The 24,492-nt window shown below is 41.8% G+C and overlaps 1 protein-coding gene across 1 annotated transcript; it reads right to left on the bottom strand.

Annotated features, from left to right (window-relative positions):
• Positions 1 to 1,942: 1,942 nt before the first annotated feature.
• Aph1b (APH1B gamma secretase subunit) lies at positions 1,943 to 24,241 on the bottom strand. The gene is made up of 6 exons (XM_013010245.1): positions 24,036 to 24,241; positions 21,287 to 21,457; positions 14,150 to 14,220; positions 12,680 to 12,802; positions 5,241 to 5,368; positions 1,943 to 2,529 (listed from the first exon to the last, which is right to left on the bottom strand). The coding sequence occupies exons 1-6, from the start codon at positions 24,146 to 24,148 to the stop codon at positions 2,362 to 2,364; spliced, it is 774 nt and encodes a 257-aa protein (XP_012865699.1). The 5' UTR covers positions 24,149 to 24,241; the 3' UTR covers positions 1,943 to 2,361.
• Between the last annotated feature and the right edge of the window lie 251 nt (positions 24,242 to 24,492).

Consider the following 24,492-nt stretch of genomic DNA (forward strand, 5'->3'; position numbering starts at 1 on the left):
AAAACAGGAAGTAGTGCTGTGGCTCAAGTGGTAGAGTGCTAGCCTTGAGCTGAAGAGCTGAGGGACGGCATCTAGGCCCAGAGTTCAGGCCCCATGACCAAAAAAATAAAAAAGAGAGAGATTTGTAAATTCATGATAATTGCCACACACATACATTTGGCTAGATATGGTACTGGGATTTGAACTCAGGGCCTCATGTTTGCCAGTTTGCACATGACATTCTACCATCTGAGCCATACCTCCAGCCCTGTTCCTAGCTGGTTAACTTTTCTGAATGGGTTAGCTTCTAACTTTGATCCTCTGGATCTCAGCCTTTTGAGTAGCTGGGATTATGGGCATTAACTCTGTATTGTTAGTATTGAATTTATCAAAGAATACGATATGTTACACTATGGATAAGTACCTGTTTTATGGCCATCATAGTGCCTTTAACTCTGTACAACTTCATGTTCAGTCTTCATGTCCTTGATTTTTCAAGGAAAATCTCACATGAGGTTGGAAAACTGAAAACTCTGGCGGAAGCACTAGGATTATTGTGGAGTAAACATTCGGGGGCATAACTGTAGCTGCTTATCAGACCGTGCCTGCCTTGCTAGAAGCCCTACTCTTAGTGACTCTCTAGCTTGAAATCCTGGTATTTCAAAGTATAGGAGAAGGAATGGTGTGCAGCTAGTGGAGAATCTGGCTGCAGCTCCAGTTCATGCAGTTCACTCGGCTCCCATGATGGCATGACAAACCTATTTGTCAAGTCACAGCTGAGTTGTTTCTTCTGGCTGTTCCGGGACACATACAGGACTCACCAAGGCATCACCGTAACGGCCAGATCATTTCCAGTTCACACCAGCAGCCCCCCAAGGGCATCATTAGAAACAACTTCCAATTAGTAAAGTCATGATTCACTGGCTGTTTCCTCTTCAGAAAGGAAATTGCAAGGGCTGTTTGGAGGCTGAGCACACACCTGGGCTTTCTTACAAGGAGAGCGCAGTGTCACTGTTATCAGAGCCCAGGTGCACCTACTAGATCTAAAAATTACATGAATTATGATTATGTAATGTAATAGCATGACATTTGGTAGCTTAATACAGATTTCCACTTTTGCCATCTGGGTGAAAGCTGTGGTTAGCATCATGGGAGCCAATGGAAAGTGTTGATATCACCCTTTGGGCTTGTTTTCCTCATGCTATTGATTACCCTTCTACCAGGTCCAGTGAAACCCATCTAAAACATCCTTCAGCACCTACTCCAGCGGCTCAGAGATACCTGAATGAGTGGCAAGTCAATCAGCCTGAGGCCTGGTTCTCACACTGTAATCTTTGCAGCTTTAAATTGAGGAGAAGACAATTATTTCTATATTCCTAAGGAAGTCAGAAGGAAGTCAATCTTTGTGTGTGTGTATGTGGTGGTGGGGTATGTATATACTGGAGTTTGAACTCAAAGCCTGAGTCCCTTAGTTTTTCAGATTGGTGCTCCATCACTTGAGCCACAGCTTCCAGCTTTTTGGTGGTTAAACGGAATTAAATGTCTCATGGACTTTCCTGTCTGGGCTGGCTTTGAAGTGCAATCTTCAGATCTCAGCCTTCTGAGCAGGTAAGATTACAAGCATGAGCTACTGGTTCCTGGCCCTATCAATATTAAAGAAACTGAACTTACAATAAAATAACAGTGATGAGGAGGAGGAGGAAGAGGAGGATGATATAATGACCACAATGATGATGATGTGATACCTTAAAATGGGAAACCTAGAATGGAAGTACTTCAGAAAAATACAGCTTCCTTAATCACTAATTATGGTTAAATAATCACAGCAGAGTAGTGTAACTTAGTGCATTTAGAAGTCTGGCCTACTTTCTAAGATGCTACCAGGGAGAGGACGTGGAAAGCACACACAGAGTTGAGGATTTCAGCCTTTTATGACTATGGAACATAAAAAGACAAAGGCTAATCAGGTTTTGGCATTCACAAATTTACTTGCTTAGCAGAACTTGGAATAGGCAATAGTTACACATCAGACTCTTGTTCACTTTGGGTGTTCTCAGAACTTCCCATTTGTACATCAATGGCTACCTTGCCACGCATCTGAATCACCTGGAAGCTTTCAAAAACAACCAAATGCCCAGATCAACTAAATTCAGCATTTTTTGTTTCCTTGGTGACTCTCCAGTGCAACCAGACTGCAGACCACAGCTGCGTCCACTGCAGAGACCAGCTCTTGAAAGCCACACGAATGGAACTCCAACCACGATCATCTGGCTTTTTTCTAAATTCCATGAGAAAAAGGGATTTTTTTTTTCTTAGAAAAAGGCACAGTATGCTTCGTCTAAAGATGCAGCCTGCTGTTCGGGAGGTGCTGACTGTCGGAGGTTATCTGGAGCGTTGGTTGTAAAGAAGGAAGTCCTTATCTTGGCAAAGCAGGCAGAGTTTCAGGCTTCGACAGCTGCCTCCAGCAACAAAAAATGCCCAGATGCCCATGAGTGCCAAGATAATATACGCCAACACCAGATTTATCCCATAGTGAGGACTTAGGAAAGTCTGCAAAGAAAAAGTGAATCAGCACAGCTTATTCAACTTGTAGGACAGCAAAAGAGGAACATGCTTTCCACAGCAGGCTGTTGCAGCACACACAGGATGCCTGTCATGTGTTAAGGACCCCCAAAGGCCATGTGCAAGTAGCCTAGTGACAGACTCTTCTGTGGTTGTGCCCTTTGCTAGACTCACAGGTTAACCCTGGAATTTAGCCACTAAATAGAACCAAACTGGTTCAGGAAACGGGTTCTGGAAACTGCTTTATTCAAGAGGCATCTGAGATCATGGCAGGCACCAAGAATTTCCTGGAATCAGTTTTAGAATAATGCTATATACTCAAGCCCATTCAATTTTATTTTATATTGTGGAGTGCTACGTTCTTTTGTGCATTTCCTTACTTTTTTAAAGACACTAATCTCTTTTAAACAATTTCAAAAGTAATACATGATTGCCATAGAAAATTGGAACACAAAAAAATGAGAATAACCTTAAAAACAAATTCAGCTATATTGAGCTTTATTTAATACTGCAAAAAGGGAAATAACAAATACATTAAAGTGAAAATCTGGGCCTGGGTAGAGTGTAGTGGAAGAGCACTTGCCTAGCATACCCAAAGCCCTAAGTTCAATCTCTAGCACTGCAAAACAAACCAGCACCATAATACTTTGTTCACCCAAAGTCAACATTAAAAGAATGTAAAGACAAACCATGCCACAGAATTTACCTGTCAAAGAGTTTCACCTGACAAGTTTTTTATTAATAGAAAATATGAAGAACTCTTAAAAAAGATAAACAACTCAATAAGCAGGCAAAATATTTGAAAAAGAGCTTCACTACATAATCGTCCAATTGGCCTATAAATATATGAAGATATGTTTAGCCCTGTTATTCATCACAGGAATTAAAATCAAAGTCTAATATGCTACCAGAGCATTTCCAGCCAAGTGCTGGCTCCTGTGTTAATGGTGTGAATCCTGTCCACAGCCACCATGAAAAAACTGACACATGGATAAATTCACTCACACGTATGTAGACAAAAGAAATGCATACACATGATCATCAACAAACTGTTCACATCTGTGATCCTCATGGTAACTGAGAACTGCAACAGCCGCAGAATAGGATTATGAAATGCACACAGAAGGCAGTGCAGCAAAAAAATGAACAAGACATCTATTGCTGGATGGAGCTAAATCTCACAAACATGATGTTGAATAAAAGAACAAATACCATACCATCCCATTTACATCAATACCCACAGGCAGGCAGAGCCTCCATGAAAACCAGGGTCCTGGGTGCTCATGGTGGGGACAGGGACTGAAGGCACAGGACATTCCTGGGGACTGTGATGTTTTGGTTTTTATCTAGGCAATAGTTACACAGGTGTGTTCACTGAAAACTCACAAAGATGTACACTTTTGATTTGTGTGCTTTTTGCATGGGTATCATTTTAATAAAACTATTAGCCACTCTATGAAGTCTGCTACTGAGAAGAGAATTATTGTTAACATTTTGGAAAATAACCTTTCACACTTCCTTGGATCTTTTTTAAATTGTTAGTGTCAACCCATTCAATAGTCAATCAATATCCATTGGTCAGCACTGTGCCAAAGTCTAAGGATACCATGAGTGACAAAATCTGATCCTTTCATGGTCACCCTTCTAAATGAAGAGAAAGAGATGGGAAAACTATTAAATAAAACAAGGCCAGCCAAGGGTGAGAACTAGAAGAGAGCAATGAATAAAACCCAATGACTGTGCTCAGTTTGGAATATACAACTTTTCCAAGCAGGCTTTTCAAAGAATGAACAATATTTCAAAATGACTTAGGTCAGAAGGGAAACAAATCACTGCCTAAATGTATGCATGCTGAGGGGCCACACCAGATCAGCTGTGGAGGGCAGCCAGCGTTGGCTTTGTAGAAGCAAGACTGATAAGTAGTTAATGTCAAAGAGTTGCAGACTTTCTTCCAAAAGCTTCTGTGGAGGTGATAGCTCACCTGGGGCACTTGGCTTCTTGAATCTGGTTCTCAGGTTTCCCCAGATTTCCTCCTATCTCACTGGGACTCCCTGTCAGTCTTCTCTGCTGGCTCCTTCTCTTCTCTTCCCTAACCTCAGTCATGAAGTATCTTGGGGCTCAGTCCTTGAGCATCTTCTTTATATACTTAGTCCTTGTAATTGTCTTTTCTAAACCAGATCGTCTCCCAACCTGATGATCAGCCAGCTGCTTACCTGACATCTCCACTTGGCACATGTAAGGTAACTGGACTCCCAAACAGAACTCCTGACCTCTCTTTTCAAGTTCACCATCTCAGCTGACAGAAACTCCATCCTTTAAGATATAACTATGTAGCTATCAACCCCATTTGAACTTCCTAATACCATGCTTTGAATCTAAATTTGTATAGAAAAAGTTCTATCTATACAGATAGTCAGGGTAAAAGTAAAAATCCAAATTAAATTCTAATTCTCATGTTAGGATAGAAAGCATTCCACTTTGTAGTAAAATGGGAACTACTAAGTGCTTCCTAACAGAAGCATATGCCACGCTGTCAGGAAAACCATGAAGAAGACTCCAATGAGACCTACCAAAAATTAGTATTGGTTGTCTTCTTTTACAGTGATACTCAGGTGATTCATTCATTCATTTGCCTGGCTTTTCTATCTGTCCCTAATTTTCTGAGCTCCAGAGTGTGGGAACACAGAGACAGCACTCACCTGGGCAGAGACCAATAGATGGGTCAGGAGGACTATTAGAAGGATGTACCACTTCTTTTTCTCACATCCATCAAAAAACACAATGCCCCAGAACACATGCAGCAATATGATGACCAGCGTCATGAAAGCTGAAAGGACAACAATGATTAATGCCCATATCCTACAACAGACATCAAAGCCCTCTGCATGCCCAGTCACTAGGCGTGGACTCTTTGTGTTCCCTGCCGGCCGTCTCCCCCCTCTCTCTGCCCCCCCCCACTGCAATGGTAGAGTCTGACCCTTCCCACAGCAACAGAGGCTTTGATACATGTTCCATGGATAACTTGGAAAGTAGCACTTCTGAGAGAGGGTCAGCCTCTGGGGCAACTTTTCCTCTCAGATGGGAATCTGCTCAATAAAAAGTCTACTGGATCTAGCTTTCAAGCATTTCCCATGGAATGCAATAAGATTATTGTGAAATCTAACAGCTTTTCCCAACTAGCATTCCATCCTACTTAAGAGATTTTTCTCAATGAAAAGGAGGATTTTTCTGTTGAAACAAGTCTCCTCATTAAAGTGGAATTTCTCTTCAGAATTTTTTTTGGGGGTGGGAAAAGATTATCAGAGATTCTTCTTAAGCAATAAGACTAGCACTGACAAGTCTCTGTGGAATACTGCTTCTGTGTGATGTGTGCTGTACGAGCACATCCTGGCAGGGTGCTGGGGAACATTCAAATTCTTCAGGAAAATTCCATATATTCTACAAGTTTTGACATGAAAAAGAAGGAACAGAGATTTCCCTTTCTTGTCACATAATAAAGAAATCATAAGCACTCGTCACATAGAAAAATTCATATCTGGGAACTCTTTCACAAAGCTTGAGGGGAAACAACCATTACTAATAAAAGTGAAAATTTTGCATCTTAATTTTACTCAAGCAATTCCAAGCTAGACTGATGCCCTCGACAGGTCTCAACCAGTAAGTCTCCAGCATTTGGAAACTGGTTAGAAATGCAAATTGTTAGGATGTACCCCACACCGACCGAGAAACAACAGGGTGGTTCTGATGCTTGGTCAGGCTTTAGCAGTCCTGCTCTGGAGACATTCGTATAATTGTGTCCAAGGTGATATATACAAATGTATCACATGTACGCATATGTATGCATACATGCTAGTATATGTATACTGCTAGTACTGGGGTTTGAATTCAGAGCCTTGGACTTGCTTCACAGGCACTCTATGACTTAAGCCACTCTCCCTGCCACTTTCTGCTTTAGTTATTTTTCAGATAGGGTCTTGTGTTTTTGCCCAGCACTAGCCTTCGACCTCAATCCTCCTATCTATGGTATGTATGCACCATTGTGCCTGACAGGCTGGGCTGCCTCAGACTACTATCCATGTGTCTGTTCTCCATTTCCCAAGTAGCTGGGATTATATACTTGAGTTACAATGTACAGCCAAGAATATTTATTTCAGCAGTTTGTACAAAAAATGTCCATCATAACCAGAATGCATAAACCACAGCGTATCTACACAATGATTGCCATATATGATTTCTAACATAAATGCTGATTTCCAATATAAATACTACACATAACTCACCAAATAAATGCCAGAATATAACACTGAATGAAAACACATTGTAAAAAAATAACCTACTGTTTTATCTACATGAAGCAATATATGCATATATAAGATAATATTAAAAGGACATATCTATTGTGATTAGAGAAAGCAAGCTGTTATATCCTTGTGTATTAGTGTCATAATTTTAGTAAGCAACAGTAAATACTTTAACTAAAGTAGAAGCAGAAGAATAGTTATGAAAACTTCCAGGCAAAGACCGATCATCCCAGTGATTATTTTCGTGGCCACTGAAGGTGTCAAGGCATTAAGTAGGGGATTTAAAGTTTCTATACATCAAGGAAGGCAGAAACTGGCACAAGACAACACTATCTTTTTTTTTTAAATCATGAAGTATTCATACTCAAAGGATATTCTAAAACCTAAACATCAATCAAGCGTCAAGAGAAAGCAACATGCTAACCTGCTTGGCATCTTATTAACTCTATGCATCACCATGAATACTGAGACTATCCAAGTAGGCTGCTAAAACCATGTCTTGGAGTTTAGCTACCTGGGAAATCCCCTCATTGTCAGCAGGGCTGTGTTGAGAACTCTGCTCTACACAGACATGCCAGATCTCAGTGGCTGAAAGTGCCCTGGGAACATGGGGCCCAAGGCAGTGCTCACAGGTCTTAATGGAAGATGTATGCTCAGTAGCAGGAAGTGTTCTACTACTGTTCAAAAATGCTTCACTGATTTTCTAATGAAAGTGTGCCCTAGTACAGTATTAGTACCATAAGATTTTTTTTTTTCCAGTCACGGGCTTGAACTCAGGGACTGGGAGCTGACCCTGAGCTCTTTTGCTCAAGGCTAGTGTTCTACCATTTTAAGCCACAGTACCACACTTCTGGTTTTCTGGTAGTTAATTGGAGATAAGTCTCTCAGGCTTTCCTGCCTAGGCTGCCTTTGAGCTGAGATCCTCAGATTTCAGCTAACTGAGTAGCTAGAATTACAGGCATGAGCCACCATGCCCAGCCGGATTTTCTTTAAATATATTTGCTCCAAATTGGCACTCAAACCTACTAACTCCTGAGGCCTGAAGACTGAAATGAAAGCTGGAGAAGAGATCAGCAGTTGGACTGGGTGTGAGTTATGAGAAAAACAATCAGGGATTGTTCCAGGCAAGTCAGCAGTACTCTGAACTGCCTCTACTGAATGGAAGGAGAGAGGCCCAACTAGAGATGGAAATGCAGCTTACCACCTGAATCAGACTTCAGCCTCAAAAAACATTTCCATCTCTAAGTCTTCGGTGACAACTTTAAAATCATAGAGAAGCAATAAAACCTAATAGACCTACCCCTTCAGGGAAACCTTAAGGTTGACTAATTCATCAAAAGAATTGCCAAGATTTCTAAACACTTACGTTATGCATATAAGAAAAGTCTGGTTCTGGGGAATTTGGCAAAACCTTGTTCCTGGAATAGTGTTGAAAATCTGAGTATACCAATAAAATGTGAGCAATCTCCCTAGAAGTTGAGCAATGCAGTGGGCTGATGTCGACACTCTGACCCTCCTTAGCAGAGCCATGAAGAGGCAGAAGAATGAAGTGGTGCAGAGGCTGCACCATCAGGGAAGGGGGTAGAGCAGATCATTGTGTGCCAAGATTCTCTGCGTATCTGACAGCCACAGGTCACACTGACACTGGTGAGGAAAGCGTGAGACAGACTATGTTTTTGCCCTTTCAAATCATTCATGCAGGACTTGAAGGGCAAAAATCATATTCCCATGGGCTGAATGAAGTTACCACCCTGGATGATTTTTTAAAAGTATGACTTTGGTTCATTGCTAATCATCTTTTCAGAGTAGCCCCCTGCTTACTGTGGCTATTAAAAAAAATCCATGTGAAATTCAGTGAAGAAAAACACTAAACACTAAATGTACTGTTGCAATGGATGAAGAATACAGTAAGAACCATTCACACACATGGAAGAAACAGAACAACAAAGACAAAGGAATGAAGGCTGCCTTAGCTGAGAGGTAGATAGCTGGGATGAGCCCCTCATTTCTGTGAGAAGGGAGACACGAGTGACTCCAACAGTGCCCTGCAACACACACACACACACACACACACACACACACACACACGTATGTATACAGGGTATGCTTAAATAAAATTAATTTTTTTCTTTTCTTTTCTTTTTCTTTTTGACAGCCCTGATGCTTAACTCAAGGCCTGGGCACTGTCCCTGAGCCTTTCTGTGCTCAAGGCTAGCACTCTACCACTTGAACCACAGCACTGCTTCCAGTTTTTTCTGTTTATGTAGTACTGAGGAATTGAACCCAGGGCTTCATGCATGCTGGGCAAGCACTCTACCACTAAACCACATTCCCAGCCCTATAATTAATTTCTTAAATGTATAATTCAAAGTTGATACTACAGGGGCTGGGAAGTTGGCTCAGTGGTAGAGCGCTTGCCTTGCATGCCTGAGGCCCTGGGTTCAATTCCTCAGCACCACATAAGCAAAAACAAAAAAGCCGGAAGTGGCGCTGTGGCTCAAGTGGTAGAGCACTAGCCTTGAGCTGAAGGGCTGAGGGACAGTGCTCAGGCCCAGAGTTCAGACCCCAAAAACCGAACAAAAAAAAAAAAAAAGTTGATACTACAAAGAATGATTTTGTAACAAGAAACTTACATAAACTTACAATATTTATTTCATTCTACAGATGCCTATTCACAGCCTGCCATCCTCACCTTACTATAGACATTAAGATATCAATGATGGGTGCTGGTGGCTCATATTTGTATCCTTAAATAGAAAGGCTGAGATCTGAGGATCAAGGTTCAAAGCCAGCCGGAAGACAAACTGAAGACACTCTTATCTATAACTAGCAAAAAGCCAGAAGTAGAACTGTGGCTCAAGTGGGAGAGCACCAGCCTTGAGGGAAAAAGCTAAGGGATAGACAGCACCCAGGCCCTGAGTTCAAGCTCCAGTATTCCCCCTCCCACACAAAAGATATCTATCTAAGGATATTCAAATGGTTTTTTTCTTGCGATTGTTTCTAACATATATATAAGATGCTTTTTTGTTGCTTTGTATGTCCCTCCCCCACGCTATAACCCGTTTTTACTGTATTTGATATTGGTATAATTTGTGGAGGGGAAGGGAAAAAACAAATCGTTTTAATAGGGATACAGGTGGACCCATTGCAACAATGAGATGTACAAGTCGTTATATCGAAAAATGAACTTTACAACTTTGAGGGCGGGATGGGGGAGCGGCGAGATGGGAGGGCAGGGATGGTAAGGCGAAACAAAGGAAGAGGCAACAATGCTTGATAAGAAATGTACTCATTACCTTGCTCATATAATTGTAACCCCTCTGTACGGATTTTCACAATTAAAAAAAACTTAATAATTAAAAAAAGATTATCTATTAAATACAGTATTTTTACTTAAATTAATGGAAATCACATATGTATAATATGTATTTCCCACAGTGCTAGCAAATCTTTATCCTAAAAGAATCATTTTAAACTAGCTTTCTGAAAACAGCCTACTTCACTGAAGAGAATTAGCACCACTTAGTGGAAGAAACTGGTAGAACAGTTGCAGCAATGTAACCACTGAAAGAAAATACAGAAAATGTAGGAAGTAAACACCCCATTCATTTATGACTCCAAAAGAATTTAACTATTAATATTACATTTCTTTTAAAAATCTTACACTCAGTATAATCATTTAAAAGTTTGCCACTAAGTTAATCTGGGCTTGTATCCCTAGATTATCTGAAATGTTAAAGTGTATCTGCAAATTGCTTTTATTTAAAAAGAAAATGTTTGGTTTATCAGGTTCCAATCATCAAACTGAAGGAAACTGACTTGAATTTAAAAATAAAATCTAGACTTATGTGTTACACTAAAACTTTATGGTTTTAAGGTCTGACTTAATTGCTGGAATAACTCTTACTTGTACAGTTCTTTCTAAGAAGGCAGGCAGTAGTTACCAAAGCCAAGTGCTAAGAATATACTATAGCTCCAGTTCAGAAATTAAACTTATTCCTTTAAAAAAAAAAATCAGTCGTGGGGCTTGAACTCTGGGCCTAGGCACTGTCCTCAGCTCTTCAGCTCAAGGCTAGCACTCTACCCTTGAGCCACAGCATCACATCCTGTTTTCTGGTGGTTTGTTGGAGATAAGAGTCTCATGGACTTTTCTGCTGGGGCTGGCTTTGAACCATGATCCTTAGATCTCAGCCTCCTGAGTAGCTAGGATTACAGGCGTGAGCCACCAGAGTCTAGCTTAAACTTATTCTCTTGATTAGAATGTAAGGGTTTTTTTAGCTGTTAACATGATTTTAATTAAAAAAAAATCAGTCTGCTGTTTAAAAAAACTTAAGTCTCAATGTCAAACCCTTCAGTAGGATTAAGTAAACATTATTATAAAGATAAAAGATCTTTCTAGAACCTTTCTAGGAAAGGAATGTGCATGAAATAACTATGACCTGTTCACTGTTCCCTGACCTCTAACTTGTAACGAGTTAAAGGTCCACCACTTGGCCCTATAGATCTTGAAACTCAAAAACTCTTCAGCCTGCAGGTAGCTGCCTGCAGGATGGATTCCGGGATAAAGCTGGGGTCAGTGTCATCAGTCTGGATAGGAGCTGCAAGACCTCAACTGACCACAGTCTGGGGGACAGAGGGCCCACTGAGAATAGGGACAGTGTGCTGGGTTTAGGGATTGCTACAATATGAGGAATGTCTCTGAACTACATTGACAATGGTTTTTAAATTGTTCCCACCTTTTTATACCTTTTTATTACTTTCTTAAGCTTTTCCTTTCCTTCCACTAGAGGCAAGTTCCTTTCAGAGCTTTAGCCTACATGTGAATAATGACTTAATTAAAAGTTGGGTTGTGGGGTCAACTTATTTCAGTGTTATAACAGCTGTGTAGTACAACTACAATGTATTTTCACCCTCTATTATTTACAGTCTACTTGAGGACTTTAAAGGAATCCTTTGTAAATTACATATATAGTACTAACTCAAATCTGTTGTCACTGCATTGTGATGACAATTTTTAGCTGGTGATATGAGATGAGTTTGTGGACCTGTTAGCTGAACCTTTAGACAAAAAGAGCAATTCAGCCAGGCACAATAGTTCACACCTAATACTAAATAGGGAGATAGTGGTCTGAGGCCAGACTGGGCCAAAAATCCAACAAACAACAACAACAACAACAAAACAACCAAAATATCCCAAACAAAAAACCTAAAATTCATAGAACTCCACCTCACATTCAATGGTTGAGTGTGATGGAGGGGCCTATCATCCCAGCAAGATGGCAAGCATAAATAGGAGGATAATAGTCCAGGCTAGCCCAGCATAAAGCAAAAATAAGTAGTACAGTGCCTGCCTAGCCACTGTGAGGCCCCAAGTTTAAACCCCAGGACCATCAAAACAAAACAACACTAACACAAAACAAAAAAACCAACCCAAAGAACAACTATTATTATTTCCTCTCAATTTTGACATTAAATCTATTGCCTAGCTCCAAAAACCACTGATATTAATTAATAAGAAATATCAATTAAAGATAAGTATAAAATCAGAAAAGAGCACATAACCTACTAAAACTAACTTCTAATATTTTAAGTGTACAGTAACATTATTAGGATAGCCAAATAGTAATAAATTTTATGGAAGCTAAATATTACTAAAAAATCCTAAACACTCTAACCACAATTCTTAATTTCTTAGGTCCTTCAGTTTGTAGTGCCTGAGAGTATTTTATCTTTGAAAGGTATATAGTAAGTCTCAATCCACCTGCAGTCCTAAGCCAGAGAATTCCAACAGACCTTTGGGACAGAAGCCTGAGGTATGCATACTGTTGGACACATACCTGAGTTAAGGAAGAACTGAGGTGAATCTCCGTGGATGCCCACTGTGCCTGGCCCCAAGGAGTCAGACAGAGTGTTCACAAAGGAAAATACTCCACTCATGATTCCAAAGCCCAAGCCAGAAACTAAAGAGGAAAGAAAAAAAATCAGTTAAGACCCTGCTATGGCTTCTCTTCAAATAAAGTGTCCCTCCTTCTGCTCTTTTTTAAATTTGTCTTTAAATTAAATGTCCAAGGACTAGGGAATACTATCTCGTTGAAGGGAAAAATAACATACTGGTCAGTTTATTTTGGTGGTCCTGGGGTTTGAACTCGGGGCCTTGTGTTTTGCTAGGCAGGCACTCTACCACTTAAGCTATACCCCAATACATATGCTGTTGCTGATATATTGGACAGCTCACTCCAGAAAGGCTCATGTTTGGTTAAGTGATGAATGAAAGAGAGAAAGGGAAAGAAAAAAGGTTCATGTAGCAGAGAAATGAAATAGAGAAGATAAAGATCTAGAAAGGCACAGTCAGAAGCAATACAGGAGGCAGAGGATTATGGAACCTCTGATTCTGGTTTCTGAAAAGAGTCTACAAAGTTAAGTTCGATGGTTTAGAACCAGAACAGAGATGGAGGGTAATACTGTAAGGTGTGATCCCTGGACCACATTGAGGTGACTCAACTTAGGGACCTAGATCTGATCACAGGAGTATTAACTGCATTCATATGCAGAGTCTTTCTCGTTACAAAGTTTCGGTAAATATCCACAGAAAAGTGAATCACATTCACTTTGAAATTGTTATTATTTAACATTTGGGACTCATACCTGTAATCCTAGCTACTCAGGAGGCTGATGCTGAGATCTGAGGGTCAGGGTTCAAAGCCTGCCCAGGGAGAAAAGTCCCCGGATAAGACTCTTATCTCCAATTAACCACTCAAAAACTGGAAGTGGTGCTGTGGCTCAAGTGGTAGAGCACTAGCTATGAGCACAAAGAGGCTCAGGAACAGTATCCAGGCCTTGAGTTCAAGCCCACAACTGACCAAAAAAAAAAAAAGGTTAGAATTTAATGGGAAAACATGTAAGGGTTACTAGCAATCACTTTCATTTACATAAGGAACAGGAAATCTGTGGAAATAATGTATACCAATAGGCTGAGGTGGGATGAAATGTTGCTTGAAACCTACAAAGATAGTTGGAGATATCACAGGGCAACAATTTTGTACAACTGATGTATGTTCATAAAAGAGAAATAGAAATCCACAAAGATAAAAATGGTTTCTGATTTTTTTTTTTGCCAGTAGTGGGGTCTGAACTCTGGGCCTGGGCGCTGTCCCTCAGCTCTTCAGCTTAAGGCTAGCGCTCTACCAATTGAGCCACAGCGCCACTTCTGACTTTTTCTGCTTATGTGCTGAGGAATCGAACCCAGGGCCTCATGCATGCAAGGCCAAGCACTCTACCACTGAGTTACCTTCCCAGTTCCTACTTACCATAGGCCAGCAATCGCATAGAGGGTGCTGTCTCTTCTGGGTTTATGATCTTCAAACCCTCATTGGCTTTTCTAAAACAAAACCACAAGCACACACACATGTATTATGTATTTTTAAGAAAAAGCAGTAGAAACTATATACTTATTGGAGGCTTGTGATTAGGTTATCACTAACTCTAGAATCCACTTAAACAAAACCCAGCCCATTTTCAATGAACTGAAATCAATAAGATATTTCCAATTAAATGTCTGCCTTTTATCTGGTGTTCATAAAGAAGGAAAAATAATACATATATGTATATATATGCAAACAAGTCACTAGGATTTAGTTGAATAGGTAAAATAGCAATATTCAGACTTGTTTCTGAGATCCATTTCAGATCCCAATATCCTGGGAGAAATATAGCTCTTCTGAATTTTCTTTCTCTTCCCAGAATACATCTTCATTTAAGTTGGTACTTCCTTGTATTTTCTACTAGGGTTATATTTATGCTCCCTTCTCCACAGAACCAAAGTTGTTCTTCGTATGATTTTTTGTGGGAGTGCTGGGGATTGACCCCAGAGTCTTGCATATGCTAAGCACATGCTGTACCCTGGACTGACACCCTAATCCTCAGGCAATTTCTTCAAACAGCCTCTACCAATGGTTGTAAAACACTAATCTTTCCTTACTCTTAAATGTTTTAATACTGACCTAAACTCTCACATGATAACCATAGGTCTTTGGATTTTTAAACATTATCTATATTTGTTTCATATCCCCAACTAGACCTTGAGAGATGGCATTTTTGTAGAACAGAATGTTACCAGCAGATTAGGAGCTAAATGAATACTTGGGTGACAATGATCTTCAGAATGATGCTATCTATGCTTCTGTTATGAAGCATAGATTCACAAACTGACCATGATCCCTCTCCCGCTGCAGATGTATCAGGATGTTGTGCCCAACAAGTCCTCTACTGTCACTGTTTTGTTGCTATGGCTCTGTGTGTGTGTGTGTGTGTGTGACTACTGGGGCTTCAATTCAGGGCCTGGGTATTTCATTTATCTTTTTCCACTTAAGGATGGCACACTAACACTTCAGTAACACCTCCACTTCCATCTTATTGGTGGTTAATTGGAGATAAGAGTCTCACAGACTTCTCTGCCCAGGCTACCTTTAAACAATGACCCTCAGATCCAACCTCCTAGGTAACTAGGATTACAAATGTGAGCCATCAGTGACCAGTACTTGTTACTAATCCCTCTTTTGTTTTATTTGCTGGTTATGGGGCTTGAACTCAGGGTCTCGGCACTGTCCCTGAGCTTTTCTATTCAAGGCTAGTGCTCTCCCACTTTGAGCCACAGCTCCACTTCCCTTTTTCTGGTGGTTAATTGGAGATAAGAGTCTCATAGACGTTTCTGCCTGGGCTGACTGTGAACTAAGATCCTCATATCTCAGCCTCCTGAGTAGCCAGGATTACAGGTGTGAGCCACCAACAAACACCTGGCACTAATCCTTCTGGGGGGGGGGAGATGGGAAAGGATGGGAAGGGTAAACAAAGGAGGAGGCAACAATGCTTGGTAAGACTCATTACCTTACTCATGTAATTGTAACCCCTCTGTTCGGTATTTTCACACACACACAAAAAATCCTTTTTGACTAGAAACTTTAACAGTGTAAGATCTATACACAAAGAGTAGTTAAAAGGCTGGGAAGGTGGCTCAGTGGTAGAGTGCTTGCCTTGCATGTATGAGGCCCTGGGTTCAATTCCTTAGCACCACATGAGCAACAAAAGCCATAAGTGGTGCTGTGGCTCAAGTGGTAGAGTGCTAGCCTTGAGCTGAAGAGCTGAGGGACAGTACCTAGGCCCAGAGTTCAGGCCCCACAACCACCAACAACAAAAAGAGTATTTAAATTATATTTACTATTAAGTTCATTTATTAAAATAATAAAGGAACAAAAAACAGAACAATTTGCCACCAAGTGCTGAAACCAAAAGGAATTAGATTAACTCTAAAAACAATTCAATTATCCAGAACATCCTAATTTTCTGGGTATTGTGTTAATTTAAATTTCAAGGCATGAATATTCATTATAGCTGTCTATTCAGTACATAAATGTACATCATTGATTGCATTAAGGCAGTGAAGAATTCAACCAAAACAGTAATATACATAATGATAAGGGTCCTTTGCTTGTCTAGCCTCAAAAGAAACAATTTGCTATTTCAGTAATCTCTGTTTAGAAACATTGGCTAGGAGAAAAAAATATCAGCTTGAATTTTTTTTCCTTTTTTCTTTTTGTGCTGGTGTGGGAAAGGAGCTTGAACTCAAGTTGTTTTTTTTTTTTTGGTGGGTCGTGGGTCTTGAACTCTGGGCTTGGGTGCTGCCCCCTCAGCTCTTCAGTTCAAGGCTAACACTCTACCACATGAACCACAGCACCACTTCCAGTTTTCTGAGTGGTTTATTGGAGATAAGAGTCTCACAGACTTTCCTGCCCAGGCTGGCTTTGAACTGTGATCCTCAGATCTCAGCCTCTTGAGTGGCTAGGATTACAGGTATGAGCTACCAGTGCCTGGCTTTGAACTCAAGTTTTTACACCCAGCTTTCTTGTTTATGGCTGATGCCCTATCACTTGATCCATGCCTCCAGACTAGGTAGGTAGGATTACAGTTGGGGGTTACCAACACCTAGCATAAGCCAACTTTGTCTTCTTTCCTGGAAGCAACAGCCAACTAAATTGTTCAGTTTTCCTAAATAAATTTGTCACATGATGGTAATCACATCAGCAAATGTCTCAACATAGCAAGAAGACTCAAGGGGGGAAGGATCTCTCTTTCATGTAAATTGCTCTACCTGATACAGCAAAGTACTGCCACCACTAATCTACTGAACTCATTGGATTCTAACAAGCAGAAAATTTCTCTATTTTCCCTTATAGACGTTTATGGGAGGAAATGTTCCCACTTTGACAGTCCCCAGTGTCAAGTTAGGAAGTGAGAAAGTTTCTGTATTCCCTGCTAGCAGAACATATGACCCTCCCTGCAAGGGGCAGTGTTTTCAGTATGAAGTGGAAAATTCTTTGTTTGCAGTTATTATTTTTTTTTTGGTCTGGTCGTGGGGCCTGAACTCTGGGCCTGGGTGCTGTCCCTCAGCTCTTCAGCTCAAGGCTAGCACTCTATTGAGCCACAGCACCACTTCCGGCTTTTTTCTTTTTGCTTATGTGGTGCTGAGGAATCGAACCCAGGGCCTCAGGCATGCAAGGCAATCACTCTATCACTGAGCCACCTTCCCAGCCCTGTTTATTGCTCTTTGAGACAAGATCTTGCTAGGTAGCAGTGCAGGCTAACCTGGAATTTGCCACCCCCCTCCCTCTACTCCTAAGTGCTGGGATTACAGGTAAGTACCACCATACCCAGCTTTGAAGTGGAAAATTCTTTGTTTGCAGTTATTATTGTATTTGCAAGAAAAAAAATTTTGACCATTTTTTAAATATAGAACTTTGGATTTGGCTGGGATGACGCAGCCAATGAAAAGGCACGATGTTGATGAGGTCCTAAGATGGCTGCCGGGCAGCTGTTTACTGGCCGAAAGGATGTGGAGTGGGCTACTGCCTCCTGGCCTGAATGAAAATGATAGCGTCAAATCCTGAAGATGAAGCCATACCTGAGAACTCCAAATTTAACTTACAAGAAGTTAAAAGAGGATGGGACCAGTAGGAAATCAGATGCCTCAGATTTCCCAGAAGATGGGCCAGCAACTGAGCCCCAGGTCCAGGCAAAAGCATATGAAGAGTGCCCTTCTGGAATTCCCAAAAATATATGGAATAAATTTCAAGAATTGCATAAAAAACATTCTGAGCAGAAAACTTCAGCCTCAAGATTCAGAGGAAGAAAAAGAAAGCGCTCCAGGAAAGGTAAGTTGAAGAATGAAAAAGACTCTCATAGTGAACAGTCCTTAAATGAAGCCCAGTGGAAGGAGCTTACTCCGTATTTTGGAGCCAATGATAGATTTGAACCTCCTGTGAAAAAGAAAAAAGTTGAAAAGTCAGGTCTTGAAATTGCCAAAGCAACTGCCTGCCACAAGTTTGTAGAAGCCAAAAAGGAAGCTGAAAATTCACAAGCTGCTAGAAAGCAGCAGCAGCTGGGGTGGGGGTTTGAAGCAAAGAAGAGATGGGAAACCAAAAGCAACATGGGACATACGTAACCTTGCAGAGCTCAGAACACTTACAGACTCACATACTCACACTAACAAGACGTTCCTGCTTAAATATGTGCATAAAACTTAGGAGTTGATTATCAACTCTTGGACTTTTTTTAAGGAGTTTATTCTTGAAGTGAGTGTTTTTGTTATTTGTGTAAGAAATTAAGCATACACACAGGAAAAAAGTATGGGATTTTTTTGTTATTTATTTATTTGCATAGACCTACAGTCTAAAATCAATCTGTTTTTCATTTGTTTGGTGTAACAAAGCCTGTGAGGTCCTTGGACTTGCTTTATCTGTTCTAGGCATGATGACACTGATTCTGAATTGTGATTTTAAGATTGTGACAGTTTTTACAAAATTTTACTTAATGTCATAGAAACAATTATTGATCCCTTATTAGTGGCAGCAGAATTGTTATTTTTATGGTCACATAGTAAAATAATGTTTGTATACCTTCAGATGAGATAATTATAAAAGGGGGATAAAATGTAGTATGTAGAGGGTGGTTTAGTTTCAACTTTGCATAGAAATGTAACTATCTCAGCTCTGTCATTCTTTAAATTATTAGATGGTATAGCTACATTAGATGTATATATTATACTAGACGTATAGTTATATTAAACAGATAATTATAATTCCAAATAACTGAAAAAAAACTTTGCAAAGTTCCTGATGAATCAGTCTTTTTCATTTGTTCTTGTTTTTTTAATGCATCAAGGAATCTGAATACATACTAAATACATCATTTTGGAAATTTAAAAAGAACAGACTAATGCCTTTTTAAAACTGGCCTTTATTAGAATTTTTATTTTTATTTTTGTTTTTTTTTTTTGGGGGGGGGTCCGGTTGTGGGGCCTGAACTCTGGGCCTGGGCGCTGTCCCTCAGCTCTTCAGCTCAAGCCTAGCACTCTACCACTTGAGTCACAGCGCTACTTCCTGCTTTTTTCTTTTTGCTTATGTGGTGCTGAGGAATTGAACCCAGGGCCTCAGGCATGCAAGGCAAGTGCTCTACCACTGAGCCACCTTCCCAGCCCCTATTAGAATTTTTAAAAATGAAGTTACAAAAGTTTCAATCGAAACAAAAAAATCTAGTAAATCTATTTTAGGCAACATCCAAGAGTGCCTAAACTCTACATTTTAATCAGTAAAAATGTGATTAAAGCTGGACACTGGTAGCTCAGGCCTGTAATCCTAGCTACTTAGGAAGCTAAGATCTGAGTATCCCAGTTCAAATACAGCCCTGGCAGGAAAGTCCCTGTGAGATCCTTATCTCTAATTAACCACCAGAAAATGGAAGTAGAGCTGTGGCTCAAAGTGGTAGAGCACTAGCCTTGAGCAGAAAAGCTCAGGAAGAGTACTCAGGCCCTAAATTCAAACTCCGTGACCGACAAAAAAAAAAAAAAAAAAGTGATTGAGTTGAGGCAATCCTTAAAAGGTAACTTTGGCAGTGGAGATAAACAAAATATTGATGAAACTAAAGACTATATTTGAATGCAGTAGAGGGCTATGAGTTCAGACCCCAAGTACTGCCTAAATAAAAGCTATTTCAGTGTATTCGTGTGCAAAATCATCAACAAAGTACAATAATTCTCCAGCTTGTCTGTTTTTGCTGATCTTGGGACTTGAACTCTGGACTTGAGTATCATCCCTGAGCTCCTTTTTGTTCAAGGTTAGCATTCTACCACTTGAGCCACAACATCACTTCTGGTTTTTCTGTGATTAAGTGGAGATGAAAGTCTCACAGGGGCTTTCCTGCCTGAGCTGGCTTTGAACCAAGATCCTCAGATCTCAGCCTCCTGAATAGCTAGTATTACAGGTGTGAGTAGTTAGGATTACAGGTGTGAGCAAGCAGCATCTAGCCTCTCCAGCATGTCTTAACTATAAAGTATTCAATATTTGTTAAAAAAAAATTGCTGGCATTTTTTTGCAGTATATTTTGTAGGCTATTATTAAAGATATATTCTGCAAATGCAAGGCCCTTATTAATACATGTTTATACTAATATCTGTTTGTCTATTTCTAAAAGTCCTTTAAAAAAGAGGGCCAAACATGCTTTCCTTGGCAGCTAAAGAGGCTTCTCTGAACTTAGCAGGAAAAATTAGCTGTAATTCCTACTTGCTTATTTTCCTCACTAAAAACATAGACCTACACTGGCACTGATGGCTCATAATCCAAGCTTCTCAGGAGGCTGAGATCTAGAGGAACAAGTTTCAAAGTTAGTCTGGGCAGAAAAGTCCAAAAGACTGTAACTTTGAAATAACCAGCAAAGAACTAGACTGGAGGTGTGGCTCAAGTGGTAGAACAGCAGCAAGCAAGTTGAGCGAGTGCAAGGCCTTGAATTCAAGCCCTGGTACTATTAAAAAAAAAATTGTATCCAGTCCCAGTGGCTCAGCCTGTAATCTTAGCTGCTAGGAAGGTAGAGATTTGAGAGACCTAAGTTCAAGGCCAAACAGGTAATGACAATCCATCTCAACCAATCAATGCTTACGGTGGCATGCCCCTGTCATCCCAGCTATAGGGAAACAAAATGGCTGGCACAGTGGCATGCACCTGTTATCCCCACTGGCACAGGGAAGTGTAAGTAGGAAGATCTCAGCAAGGCCACCCTGCTCATAAAGAGAGACTATGTAAAAAATAACCAATGCAAAAAGGATCTGGATGTATGGCTCAAGTGGTAGAGCACCTGCCTAGCAACTGGGAGGCCTTGAGTTCAATCCCAAGTACCCCAAGAAAGTAAATTCTCCAATATTTTTGAAAGGAAGTTGGCAAAGAATTTCTTTAAGTTAAAATAGTAATTTGGAGTTGGAAATATGCTAATGCCTTTGTTTAGAATTATATCGAAAAGGACAAACCCTGAAATACCACAGGCTATTAATCTTTAAAGTGATCAAATCACAATTCAAATCTAATTGATTTAAAAAAAAAGGTAAGATAAAGCACTGAACTTACTTTAAAAGTCTGTAGTATGCAAGCCGGAAAATTTCTTGGACAATGACAGAAAGTAACACTCCAAAGATGAGCAGATATTTCTGTACTGGGCCATCTTCATTATCATTTGTGAGTCTTGCTATGAACCAAAAAATGGACGAAAGAAGTAGAGAGACCAACCAGAAGAAAGCTCTTAAAAGAAAAACAAAAGTTACAAGTGAACTAACAGTAGTACTAATAATGACTCAAAAGAGCAAAACTCTGCTTGAGAAAGAATAGATTTTGCACGTGTATGCGTGTCAGTACTGGGACTTCGACTCAGGGCCTTATACTCTCCTTGGCTTTTCCATACAAGTCTGACACTCTATCACTTGAGCCACAGTTCCACTTCTTGCTTTTTGACAGTTAATTGGAGGTGAGGCTAGAGGAGTTTTCTGTCTGGGCTTCGAACTCTGATCCTCAGATTTCAGTCTCTTGGGTAGCTAGGAAGATAGGCCTGAGCCACAGTGCCAAGCTTAGATTTTTCTATAAGAGGAAAAAAAAATCCTTATAGTGGTGTTCTTGATCAGTTGTCCTTAACCAATGATACATGTGGCCCAAGGGAAATGTGAGGCCTGCCCAATAATTTCTTGCTTTCAGTGACCAGGTGATGTTCACGGGCAGACTACCTGGATCTAGCTGGAAACTTACTTTTCCTGATGCTTTGCTTGTTGTGGTGCCAAAACAATGAAGTATACAATCTGTGACTATTAAAACCTACCAGAAGTTATAAAGGTCAGATATCCACAAAGCTGTGTCTTTTCCAGAAAAAATAAATTAGTGTGTGCTATAAAATTCAGAAGTTAAAACCCTACACTTTGATCTAGATCCCAATTTTTTTTTTTTTTGGGTCCGGTCGTGGGGCCTGAACTCTGGGCCTGGGCACTGTTCCTCAGCTCTTCAGCTCAAGGCTAGCACTCTGCCACTTGAGCCATAGCACCATTTCCGGCTTTTTTCTTTTTGCTTATGTGGTGCTGAGGAATCAAACCCAGGGCCTCATGCATGCAAGGCAAGCGCTCTACCACTGAGCCGCCTTCTTAGCCCAGAGATCCCAATTCTTTTTAATTAGCATATATTATTTGTTTGTGCAACAAGTAGGTTTCATATTTTATGAATGTATACATGTGTCTTAATCAGTTTTTCACCTACTGTTATGCCCCCCCATCCTCTATCTCTCTTCTCTCCCCTCTCTCCTTTCCTCTGCCCTCCACCTTCTCTCTCCCCCCACTTTCTGCATTGGTACTGGGGTTTGAACTCAGGGTCTGAGTGCCATCCTTTAGCCTTTTCTGCTCAAACTTAGTGCTCTATGGCTTTCAGCTTTTTGGTGCTTACTTGGAGATTAAGTCTTAATAGCTGGCTACAAACTGAGATCCTCATATCTCAGGTCACCTGAGTAGTTAGGAGGTGTGAGCCACAGGAGCCTAGCTCCACTTCTTTGAACAATTTCCACAGATTTCATTTGTCTATTTTCATCCATGCAACCTCATTCATCCTCATTCACATTCTGCATTAGCCCTACCCCACAACCAAACAGCTTTCTGGGCTCAATTCTTTTAACAATCCAGGATGGATTTTAATGGTTATAGTATTATAAACCATTAGCCCAAATCTCATATTGCTTTTTCAAATGACACATGCCAGGTATAGTTCTTTTCTACAGGGGTGTGGGAGGTGAAGCAGCTCAAAAATACCGGGATCACAGCTAGCCACCCAGCCTGTTGGGGTGTAAGTAGAAGGGGCATGCTCTCATTTGCCTGAAAGCTCAGACAGTGACCACATTCACCATCAGAGTTGAGTGTTTGCAAAGCAGGATCAGATATGTCAGTGTTTTCTTAGGTTTCCACCCATCAGAGGAGCACCTGAGCCACCTGGAAGGTTTGAAGACAATCTGAGCCTGAACCTCACCCCCTCCCCATTGTAGTTCAGAGGATCTGAGGTAGGCCATGGGCAGATGCTGGCACCATCTGGTTCCCAGGTGATTCTCACTGGCAGAGAAGGAAAACTACTGCCCCAAGACTCTACATGATGGCTCTTTCGCCCGGTGGGGAAATTACAGACCTCATTGAGAACTGAGGGAAATAGGAGACTACCTCTTCCTCCACAAAAATCAAAGGGTAGCTGGGCGCGCCGGTGGCTCACACCTGTAATCCTGACTACTCGGGAAGGCAGAGAGATCTGAGGAGGGGCAGTTCAAAGCCAGCCCAGGCAGAAAAGTCCTTGATACTCATCTCCAAATATCCCCCCGCTCCCAGGAAACCGGAAGTGGAGCTGTGGCTCAAAGTGGCAGAGTGCTAGCCTTGAGCACAAAGAGCTCGGGGACAGCGCCCAGGCCCAGAGTTCAAAGCCCACCACTGACAGGAACAAAAAAGGGGGGGTGGGAGGAGGTACACCTATGGATGTACTCACACACATATCACTCTTCAGAGGCTTCGCAGCCCACGGAAGGGGCTGCAAAGCCCACAAACCTGCCAAACACCAGGGGTTCAGAGCCCCCGCCGGGGTCTCCCCGCCCCGGGCCTCCCCCTCCCCGCAGACGAGGGCTAACGAGCCTCGGCGGGACCGGGTCTCCGCTCCGCCCTCCTCGGCCTCCCGGGAGCCCCAAGGAGCTCGAACTCGCAGGTGCCCCGGGGGGGGGGCGGGGTGGGGAGGGAAGAGAGGAGGGACGGAGGGGGGGGGGGGGAGGGGAAGCGAGCCCCGGACTTCCAGGTTTTCCCCTGCGTAACCGCCTCACCCGGCGATGAGGAAGATGACGCGCAACGGGTCGGTGGCGATAGTAAAGATGTAGAGAGCGAGCGCAGGCCCGAAGGCAATGAAGGCGCAGCCAAAGAACACCGCCGCGGTCATGGCGGACCTCCGAAGCCCATCCGGGGACCCTGAGGGGGGGGACGACGCAACAAGCGCCGGGGCGCAGTCTGAGGCGAGGGCGGAGCGTGAGGGTAGGCGGGGCGAGGGCAGGTGGAGGAGGCAGGCCTCGTCGCGAGCTGGGCGCCGTCGGCTCGGGGCGGGGCGTGGGGGCGTGGCCTTGCAATGCAGTGGGCGGGGTCTTGAGGGGGCGTGCCCTAGAAGTGGAGACAGGGCGCGGCCGGAGGGAGGAGTCAGGCCTCGCTCTGGGAGGGGCCTAGGGGCGTAGCCAGGGGGTGGGGGGGAGACCGGGGAGGTTGTTCGGTCTGCGAGACGGGGCGCGGGAA

This window comes from Dipodomys ordii, unplaced genomic scaffold (assembly GCF_000151885.1).
Source record: "Dipodomys ordii isolate 6190 unplaced genomic scaffold, Dord_2.0 Scaffold11, whole genome shotgun sequence".
NCBI lineage: Eukaryota > Metazoa > Chordata > Mammalia > Rodentia > Heteromyidae > Dipodomys > Dipodomys ordii.